This window comes from Osmia bicornis, unplaced genomic scaffold (genome assembly GCF_907164935.1).
Source record: "Osmia bicornis bicornis unplaced genomic scaffold, iOsmBic2.1, whole genome shotgun sequence".
In the NCBI taxonomy this organism is placed as follows: domain Eukaryota; kingdom Metazoa; phylum Arthropoda; class Insecta; order Hymenoptera; family Megachilidae; genus Osmia; species Osmia bicornis.
This window is the reverse complement of record NW_025791221.1, coordinates 11,788-23,796: the sequence shown is the minus strand read 5'-3', so window position 1 is coordinate 23,796 and position 12,009 is coordinate 11,788. Positions and strand designations below refer to the sequence as shown.

Below are 12,009 nucleotides of genomic sequence, written 5' to 3'. Positions count from 1 at the left end.
ATTGATCGGTGGGAAGGGATCATTCTATTATATTATATCGAATGTAGATATAGTAATAATGATATTGTTATTAAATGTACATTGATCTGTGGGAAGGTATCAGTATATTACATTGTATCCCATGTAGATATAGTAATAATGATATTGTTATTGAATGTACATTGATCTGTGGGATTAAATGAGTGTATTAAATTACATCTGATGTAGATATATTAATAATGGTATTGTTATTAAATGTACATTGGTCTGTGGGATTAAATCAGTATATTAAATTTCATCTGATGTAGATATAGTAATAATGATATTGTTATTAAATGTATATTACATATCTAATGTAGATATAGTAATAACGATACTGTTATTGTATGTACATTGATCTGTGGGAAGGTATCAGTATTGTTTGAGAATCCGCTCAGCCATGATGGCGCTCACGGTCGATCGATTTATCGATCGGGAGTCGACCATCTAGGTAACGCGTGAGCAGGGGTCTTCTCGCCGGCTCGCGCGCAACGACGCCATTATTGATCATCGATCACCGCGAATCGCACGTGAAAATCTGTTTCTGCTCAACTCACATTGTTCAAGTGCAGTTCATCTGTGAAAATCACCAACCAAGCTCAGTGAAGAGATCACGATCCACAGCACCTGTGCAAGCTACTGGATCAATAGGTATTGTTCCTTTTACACATAATTCATTGTACACGTGAGCCGCCAACCACGTGCCGATCACGCACACGCTCATGGGCATTATCACAGCAGCGGGCTGAATTAATATAATTAACGGCGCTGAGAAGCTCGCTGTTCGCAATTTGTAAAAGCATTGTTCAGTTATCACAGACCAGGTGACAGATCAAAATAATAATCTATATGTCTCGACTCATGTAAATTCATTATTCACGACGAATCATTGTAATTTGAAACTCATTCAGACGGTTCATTTTCTCACGTGTAAAATTCAAAGCGGATCATTGTACGGTTCACCATCAATTGTCAGATCATCTTGTTTATTTCATTTTATCAGTGACTCAAATAAATCAATTTGTGAAACCCGAACCAGTAAGCGTAAATTTCTTTCCCAGCGCAATCCATCCAGGATTTCCATCATTCCTGAACATTTGGTCCTTCGAGCCGGATTGCGCCCTTGCTGGACTCGGTTTTCACAAAATTGCTCATTGATCATTGTTCGTCTCAAGTCTTTGTCTCGTGTTCGTAACGGTTTCGGTGGTCGGCCATCTTGGCATTTCTCTTCCATTCAAATTCACTGACACTCTCGCCACTCAATAGGTGGCGCTCAGACGACCGACTCACCAGTCGATAAAGAAGACCACTGCTCACCGAACGCTCACCGAACGCTCACCGAGCCTAATCAACTGCTCACCTCTGATCACCCATGGCTCATCCAACAAAGCCCTCAGACAAGTGGAGTGAAATGGAGAGCTCCAAGGAATCATTGGAGGTACCTGACAAAAGCTCATCGGGACGATCATCGCCAGCTCAGGCTGCTACGGAACCGACACGCCGTACACCGTCGCCGCATTCGCACGCCACACGCGCGAATGCACCCTCCACGCTTCCAGTCGAGCTCCAGCTCAAAGTCCGCACTCAACAAGGACGGCTCCGCTCTATGAAGCGCCTGCTCACCAAGTTGCAGGAGAATGCTGGCCAGCTCACTAAGGAGGAATTGGATGACCTCAAGCAACAAGCCGACGAGGCCTTGAAAGCGTTCAGCAAGGAGCACGCTCACTTCGAGGTGGTCTGGCCCTCCTCAATGACAGATCACCCCTATTTTTCTGAAGAGCTCCATGAGAAAATGCAGGACGCTCACTCCGACGCCAAGTCTCTGATCGCCAAGGAGAGGGCCAGGCTCACGGCTCAACGACCGGATCAACAGCCTGATCAGCCCTGCAAAACGCCAGCTCAATCTAAGTTGCCGGATATTGCACTGCCGAAGTTCAATGGCAGTTACACCGATTGGCCCTCATTTATTGATCTGTTCACCTCAGTCGTGATCAACCGAGAGGACTTGGACGACGTCCAGAAATTTTACTACCTCAAGGGATGCCTGCGAGGAGAGCCGCTCAAGATCATATCGAACCTATCGCTCACCGGATCATCGCTCAATTCAGCCATCGCCCAGCTCAAGAGCCGCTATCAGAACAAGCGCCGGCTCATCCAAGCGCACTTGGATCAACTGGCGTCGCTACCTGCTGGACCACCGGTTATGGCAGCCGAGCAAGCGAAGAGCCTGAGCCAGCTCATTTCGACAGCTCTGGAGACGAGGAATGCCGTGCTCAACTTGGTTGATCCAGGAACACTAGGCGATTGTATGCTGGTGCATCAAGTTAGCCGCAAGCTGGATCGTACAACCAAGGAGAGGTGGGAGTCGTCACTCGGGGCGACAACTGAATTTCCAAGGTTCGATTCGCTGGTGGAATTCGTCACCGCCCGTGTGAGGACCTTGGAGTCGCTCAGCGAGGACCAGGCGAAGGCAGCTCAACCCAGAACGGCACCAACGCGACAGACAGTGCAATCCACGCAGCTCCGAAGGCCAGCTCACACAGCAGTAGCTGCAGCGCCAGCTCGACAGCCAGCTCCTCGAACGGCACCCGAGAGGCCCGACTCAGAGCGACCATCACCGTTCGAGTGCTGCGATTGTTGCGGAGGGCAACATTACATTGTTGCGTGCTCACTATTCCGAAGCATGACGCCCAAAGTAAGAGCTCAATGTGTGGAAAATAAGCGCCTGTGTTACAATTGCCTGGGCAGGCACAGCGTCCGCTCGTGTAAATCCACGCAAAAGTGCAAGCACTGTGGAGGGCAACACCACACGATGATCCACGAAGGCGAGACGCTGACAGCTCAACTCCAAGCCGGTTCATCTAAAGCAGCCTCCTCATCCGCTCGCACCACCGAGTAGGACCTCGGTGCAGTCGTTAAATCAACAGATCACCAGACACTCCTTGCAACCGCTCAAGCTCTGCTCACCACCTCAACGACAGCTCACCAAATCCGCATCTTAATCGATCCAGGTTCCGAAATCTCGTTCATCTCCGAAGAACTCACCCGTCTGCTCAACCTTCGGAGACACAGATCATCCATCACAATCATTGGTGTTGGTGGAACAAAATCAACTGAAACAAAGGGTGTGGTCACTGTCACACTCCAATCAAGGCATTCACAACAGACTGTCTGCATCCAGGCTCACGTGCTCACAGCCGTATCGACAATCCTGCCATCGTTCTCAATGAGAACTCCGGATTGGCCTCACATTAGAAAATTGAGGTTGGCGGACAATGATTTCTTGACACCACGACCAGTCGATTTAATCATTGGAGCGGATTTCTACGGAAGGATCATCAAGCCAAATATCATCAAGGGCTCACCAACAACACCAATTGCTCAACTTTCCATTTTTGGATGGCTCGTCATTGGCCCAGTCACCGAATCACATTCAACCACTCATTATTCACACCTTGCAGTTGCTCAAGACGACCAGAGCAATCTGCAAGAGCTGCTCACCAAATTCTGGGTTCAAGAGGAATCACCAATGGACACTCCAAGCACGCTCACTCCGGAGGAAGAAGAATGCGAATCACATTTCTGTGCGACTCACACTCGTGATCACACTGGAAGGTACATCGTTCGCATTCCACTCAAGGCACCAGCATTGCTCTTAGGCAATTCACACAAGACTGCTCAAAGATGTCTACAAAGCACGTTGCGACGACTCTCCAAGGATTCAACATACAACCAGCTCTACGTCGAGTTCATGAAAGAGTACGAAGAATTGGGACACATGGTAAAGGCTCCAGATCACCAACGAATCTCATCAAGAGAGGCTGAGAACGTTGGGCCTGATGGGGAGATGACCTTGGCACATGATGCTCCGGCATCAGGAGGGTTGAGGGTCTCTTCTGACGGTTCAACACCTCAGACCTCTGCTCATCTTCAACCATATTATTTGCCTCACCATGGAGTTCTACGTCTCGACAGTTCAACAACGAAGCTCAGGGTTGTATTCAACGGATCAAAAGCTACGACATCAGGCAAATCAGTCAACGATTTAATGCATACTGGTGCTAATTTGCTCTTGAATGTTACAGATGTTCTAATTTGGCTTCGCCATTATCACCACATTTTTGCCACAGACATCACAAAAATGTATCGCCAGGTAGCAGTTCACAAGGATGATTGGGATCTCCAGCGAATCCTTTGGATCGATGAAGACCGCAATGTCATCCCTTACCAGCTCACAACTGTCACGTACGGTACAAAGGCGGCTCCCTTCCTGGCGACACGAGCACTCATGCAACTTGTTCACGATGAGGGTCATCGATTCCCTCTGGCAACGCCCTCGCTCACACATGGCAGATATGTGGACGATATTTTTGGAGGAGCAGACTCAATCTCGGAACTTGTGGAGGTCGCTCAACAGCTGATTGCATTGTGCAACGCGGGCGGATTTCCACTCGCAAAATGGCATGCGACTCACCCAGATCTTCTACGGGCTGTTTCGTCATCCACACAATCGTCAGCTCCCATATCATTTGACGACTGCACTACCAAATTACTCGGAATTCAATGGATGCCTCAAACCGACAATTTTGGCTTTTCATCCACGATCACAGATCAACCAAGTAAGTGCTCAAAACGCCTCGTATTGTCCGAAGTGGCTCGGATATTTGATCCATTAGGTTTCGTCTCACCGGTAATAGTACGAGCAAAAATGCTATTACAAGAACTCTGGCTACACAAAATCAATTGGGACGATCCATTACCGTCTCAAATTGTATCACGATGGTTCATCATCAGAGAAGATCTCAACAGCTTGGCCAAGCTATCGATCCCAAGATGGTTCAACACATGGAGCAATTCAATTGTAGAAATTCATGGGTTCTCTGATGCTTCTCAACTTGCCATGGCAGCAGTGATTTATATCACTGTCAGCTCTCCGTCCAACGACTCAATGACGTCACTTGTCTGCTCTAAGACAAAGGTTGCACCACTGAAGAGGCTCACAATACCAAGATTGGAGTTGTCTGCAGCACTCCTATTGGCAAAACTCACAAAATATGTTCAATCAACGCTCAAGGTAAAAATCAAGGCAACGCACCTGTGGACGGATTCTCAAGTTTCGCTCATATGGATCAAATCGCAAGCATCACGTTGGAAGGATTATGTTCGGAACAGAGTCATTCAAATCCAAGAACTCACTCCAAATGCGCATTGGAGGCATGTTCCAGGTACTTCTAATCCAGCCGACTGTGCTTCCCGAGGCATTTCGACAGATCAACTTCAACGATTCGAGCTTTGGTGGAAAGGTCCCCCATGGATGGCTCGAAATCAAGATCATTGGCCAGAGCAAAAGGAATTCTCAACTTTAAACAGCGAACTCGAAGTGAGACCCAATGTCTCACTCTTTGCCTCAGCTCAAAAGCTAAGTTATCATTGGGATCTCATTTACAAATATTCATCTCTTATTAAGCTGTATAGACTGACGGCACTTTGTTTCAGGTTTGCCTCACGGCTTAAGAGAAAGCTCGAAACTCCTCCTGTGATCATCATACCATCCTGCGACATGGAGAAGGCGCAGCTCTTCTGGATTCACGCGACTCAACACTTGTATTTCACCAGCGAAATCAAGACGCTCAACTCAGGCTCAACCCTGCCTGCAACTCACCCCTTCAGTCGCCTCACCGCCTTCATCGATTCGCAGGGAACAATACGAGTAGGAGGAAGACTCACAAACACAGCGCTCAGCAGGGATGAAAAACATCCAGCGATCCTCCCACGGGACGCTCACCTGTCGAAGATCATCATTGAAGATGCTCACAAGCGAACATTTCACGGAGGAACGCAGCTCACGCTCGCATACATTCGACAACGGTACTGGATCATCGGTGGCAGAGCTCCTGTAAAATCTCACATTTTGAGATGTGTCGTGTGTGCTCGTCAGAGGGGGATTCGTGCTCGTCAGATGATGGGTCAACTACCTCTCTGTCGAGTCACACCATCACGACCATTCGCTCACACCGGTGTCGATTATGCAGGACCAATCACAATGAAAAATTCAAAGGGAAGAGGCTCGAAAACAATCAAGGGATGGATCTGCGTGTTCGTATGTTTCTCCTCATCAGCTGTTCACCTCGAGGTTGTCAGCGATTACTCAACCGAGGGATTTCTGGCAGCCTACAGAAGATTCTCATCACGAAGAGGGATCGCTCACAAGTTGTACTCTGACTGTGGTACAAATTTCATTGGAGCACAGGCAGAGCTCAAACGCCTGTTCACGTCAAGTTCACAGGAGCACCGACAGATCGCATCGATTCTGTCAGCTGACAGCACTCAATGGATGTTTAACCCACCAGCTGCTCCTCACATGGGAGGAAAATGGGAAGCTGTGGTGAAATCAATCAAGTACCATCTCAGGAGAACAATTGGTGAGCTCTTACTAACATTCGAAGAGTTTTCCACTCTCCTCACACAGATCGAAGCGGTGCTCAACTCAAGACCATTGGAGCCGCTCAGTGACGATCCCGACGACATTTCTGCGCTCACCCCAGGACACTTCCTCATCGGTTCAGCGCTCAACACGATACCAGAACCATCACTGCTCGACGTCTCACCAGGTAGATTGTCGAAATGGCAACTGATCCAGCAGAGGGTTCAACACTTCTGGTCTCAGTGGTCTCGACACTACCTGCAGAGACTTCAATCAATCTCAAAGTGGCATCACCCATCGAACGACATCAAGACAGGCTCGTTGGTGCTGCTCACGAACGAGCATCTTCCACCGAGCAAGTGGCCACTCGCAAGAGTGACCGAAGTTCACCCCGGCAAGGATGCCCTCACCAGGGTTGCAACCGTGAAGACTGCAACCACGACTCTCGTCAGACCGATCACCAAGCTTGTCATCCTGCCTGTTCACCATCAAGCTGAGCTCACCTCTGCAGAAACATCATCAACGAGTTGCTGATGGCGGGCGGAAATGTTTGAGAATCCGCTCAGCCATGATGGCGCTCACGGTCGATCGATTTATCGATCGGGAGTCGACCATCTAGGTAACGCGTGAGCAGGGGTCTTCTCGCCGGCTCGCGCGCAACGACGCCATTATTGATCATCGATCACCGCGAATCGCACGTGAAAATCTGTTTCTGCTCAACTCACATTGTTCAAGTGCAGTTCATCTGTGAAAATCACCAACCAAGCTCAGTGAAGAGATCACGATCCACAGCACCTGTGCAAGCTACTGGATCAATAGGTATTGTTCCTTTTACACATAATTCATTGTACACGTGAGCCGCCAACCACGTGCCGATCACGCACACGCTCATGGGCATTATCACAGCAGCGGGCTGAATTAATATAATTAACGGCGCTGAGAAGCTCGCTGTTCGCAATTTGTAAAAGCATTGTTCAGTTACCACAGACCAGGTGACAGATCAAAATAATAATCTATATGTCTCGACTCATGTAAATTCATTATTCACGACGAATCATTGTAATTTGAAACTCATTCAGACGGTTCATTTTCTCACGTGTAAAATTCAAAGCGGATCATTGTACGGTTCACCATCAATTGTCAGATCATCTTGTTTATTTCATTTTATCAGTGACTCAAATAAATCAATTTGTGAAACCCGAACCAGTAAGCGTAAATTTCTTTCCCAGCGCAATCCATCCAGGATTTCCATCATTCCTGAACAAGTATACTACATTGTATCTAATGTAGATATAGTATGATATTGTTATTAAATGTACATTGGTCTGTGGGAATAAATCAGTATATTACATTTCATCTGATGTAGATATAGTAATAATGATATTGTTATTAAATGTATATTACATATCTAATGTAGACATAGAAATAACGATACTGCCATTACATGTACATTGATCGGTGGGAAGGGATCAGTATATTACATTGTATCCAATGTAGATATAGTAATAACGATACTGTTATTGTATGTACATTGATCTGTGGGAAGGTATCAGTATACTACATTGTATCTAATGTAGATATAGTATGATATTGTTATTAAATGTACATTGGTCTGTGGGATTAAATCAGTATATTACATTTCATCTGATGTAGATATAGTAATAATGATATTGTTATTAAATGTATATTACATATCTAATGTAGATATAGTAATAACGATACTGTTATCGTATGTACATTGATCTGTAGGAAGGTATCAGTATATTACATTATATCTATTGTAGATATAGTAATAACCACACTGTTATTATATGTACATTGATCTGTGGGTAGGGATCAGTATATTACATTACATCTGATGTAGATATATTAATAATGGTATTGTTATTAAATGTACATTGGTCTGTGGGATTAAATCAGTATATTAAATTTCATCTGATGTAGATATAGTAATAATGATATAGTTATTAAATGTATATTACATATCTAATGTAGATATAGTAATAACGATACTGTTATTGTATGTACATTGATCTGTGGGAAGGTATGAGTATATTACATTGTATCTAATGTAGATATAGTATGATATTGTTATTATATGTACATTGGTCTGTGGGAATAAATCAGTATATTACATTTCATCTGATGTAGATATAGTAATAATGATATTGTTATTAAATGTATATTACATATGTAATGTAGATATAGTAATAACGATACTGTTATTCTATGTATATTGATCTGTGGGAAGGTATCAGTATATTACATTATGTCTATTGTAGATATAGTAATAACGATACTGCCATTATATTTACATTGATCGATGGGAAGGGATCAGTCTATATTTATCTCGAATGTAGATATAGTAAATAATGATATGTTATTATAATGTACATGATCTGTGGGAAGGTATCAGTATATTACATTGATATCCCATGTAGATATAGTAATAACGATACTGTTATTGTATGTACATGATCTGTGGGAAGGTATCAGTATACTACATTGCTATCTATGTAGCTATAGTCTGATTATTGTTATTAAAGTACATTGGTCTGTGGATTAAATCAGTATATTAAATTTCATCTGATGTAGATATAGTAATAGCGATATTGTTATAAATGTATATACATATCTAATGTAGATATAGTATAACCGATACTGTTATTGTATGACACTAAGTCCCATCGAAGTTGTCGCAGTGAATTTGTAGCAACTCACTGCGACAAATCGGCTCACCCAACGCTGCGTGAATGCGTAGTGAAGTTGGCTACAAATTCACTAACGCATTCACGCCGTGTCGGTGAGCCGATGGCGAGTTCGGTTCACCGACGCTGCGGCGTGAATGTGTTAGTGAATTTGTAGCCAACTTCATTGCGACAAGTTCAATGCAACTCAGTGTCTATTGATCTGTGGGAAGGTATCAGTATATTACAATATATCTATTGTAGATATAGTAATAACCAAACTGTTATTATATGTACATTGATCTGTGGGTAGGGATCAGTATATTACATTATATCTAATGTAGATACAGTAATTATGGTATTGTTATTAAATGTACATTGCTCTGTGGGATTAAATCAGTATATTAAATTTCATCTGATGTAGATATAGTAATAATGATATTGTTATTAAATGTATATTACATATCAAATGTAGATATAGTAATAACGATACTGTTATTATATGTACATTGATCTGTGGGAAGGTATCAGTATATTACATTGTATCTAATGTAGATATAGTAATAACGATACTGCCATTATATGTACATTGATCGATGGGAAGGGATCATTCTATTATATTATATCGAATGTAGATATAGTAATAATGATATTGTTATTAAATGTACATTGATCTGTGGGAAGGTATCAGTATATTACATTGTATCCCATGTAGATATAGTAATAATGATATTGTTATTGAATGTACATTGATCTGTGGGAAGGTATCAGTATACTACATTGTATCTAATGTAGATATAGTATGATATTGTTATTAAATGTACATTGGTCTGTGGGAATAAATCAGTATATTACATTTCATCTGATGTAGATATAGTAATAATGATATTGTTATTAAATGTATATTACATATCTAATGTAGACATAGAAATAACGATACTGCCATTACATGTACATTGATCGGTGGGAAGGGATCAGTATATTACATTGTATCCAATGTAGATATAGTAATAACGATACTGTTATTGTATGTACATTGATCTGTGGGAAGGTATCAGTATACTACATTGTATCTAATGTAGATATAGTATGATATTGTTATTAAATGTACATTGGTCTGTGGGATTAAATCAGTATATTAAATTTCATCTGATGTAGATATAGTAATAGCGATATTGTTATTAAATGTATATTACATATCTAATGTAGATATAGTAATAACGATACTGTTATTGTATGTACACTAAGTCCCATCGAAGTTGTCGCAGTGAATTTGTAGCCAACTTCACTGCGACAAATCGGCTCACCAACGCTGCGTGAATGCGTTAGTGAAGTTGGCTACAAATTCACTAACGCATTCACGCCGTGTCGGTGAGCCGATGGCGAGTTCGGTTCACCGACGCTGCGGCGTGAATGTGTTAGTGAATTTGTAGCCAACTTCATTGCGACAAGTTCAATGCAACTCAGTGTCTATTGATCTGTGGGAAGGTATCAGTATATTACAATATATCTATTGTAGATATAGTAATAACCAAACTGTTATTATATGTACATGGATCTGTGGGAAGGAATCAGTATACTGCAGCAGATCGAATGCAGATATAGTAATAACGATACTGCCATTATATGTACATTGATCGGTGGGAAGGGATCATTACATTACATTATATCTAAGGTAGATATAGTAATAATGAAGTTGTTACCAAAATTACATTGATCTGTGGGAATGCATCAGTATATTACGTTATATCCAATGTAGATATAGTATAAATGATAACGTTATTCAATGTACATTGATTAGTGGGAAGGAATCAGTATACTGCAGCAGATCGAATGCCGATGTAGTAATAACGATACTGCCATTATTTGTACATTGATCGGTGGGAAGGGATCATTATATTACATTATATCTAATGTAGATATAGTAATAATGATATTTTTATTAAGTGTACATTGATCTGTGGGATTAAATCATTATATTACATTATATCTAATGTAGATATAGTAATAATGATATTGTTATTAAATGTATATTAGATATCTAATGTAGATATAGTAATAACGATACTGTTATTATATATACATTGATCTGTGGGAAGGTATCAGTATATTACATTGTATCCCATGTAGATATAGTAATAATGATATTGTTATTGAATGTACATTGGTCTGTGGGATTAAATCAGTATATTAAATTTCATCTGATGTAGATATATTAATAATGATATTGTTATTAAATGTATATTACATATCAAATGCAGATATAGTAGTAACGATATTGTTATTATATGTACATTGATCTGTGGGAAGGTATCAGTGCATTACATTATATCTATTGTAGATATAGTAATAACGAAACTGTTATTATATGTACATGGATCTGTGGGTAGGGATCAGTATATTACATTATATCTAATGTAGATATAGTAATAATGAAGTTGTTACCAAAATTACATTGATCTGTGGGAAGGCATCAGTATATTACATTATATCCAATGTAGATATAGTATAAATGATACCGTTATTCAATGTACATTGATCTGTGGGAAGGAATCAGTATACTGCAGCAGATCGAATGCAGATATAGTTTTAAAGATACAGCCATTATATGTACATTGATCGGTGGGAAGGGATCATTATATTACATTATATCTAATGTAGATATAGTAATGACGAAACTGTTATTATATGTACATGGATCTGTGGGTAGGGATCAGTATATTACATTATATGTAATGTAGATATAGTAATAATGAAGTTGTTACCAAAATTACATTGATCTGTGGGAAGGCATCAGTATATTACATTATATCCAATGATGATATAGTATAAATGATAACGTGATTCAATGTACATTGATCAGTGGGAAGGAATCAGTAT

The 12,009-nt window shown here is 41.5% G+C and overlaps 1 protein-coding gene across 1 annotated transcript; it reads left to right on the top strand.

Moving 5' to 3' along the window:
* Positions 1-3,244: 3,244 nt before the first annotated feature.
* On the top strand, positions 3,245-6,976 carry LOC123988886. The gene has a single exon (XM_046289644.1). The coding sequence runs from the start codon at positions 3,245-3,247 to the stop codon at positions 6,974-6,976; it is 3,732 nt and encodes a 1,243-aa protein (XP_046145600.1).
* Positions 6,977-12,009: the final 5,033 nt, after the last annotated feature.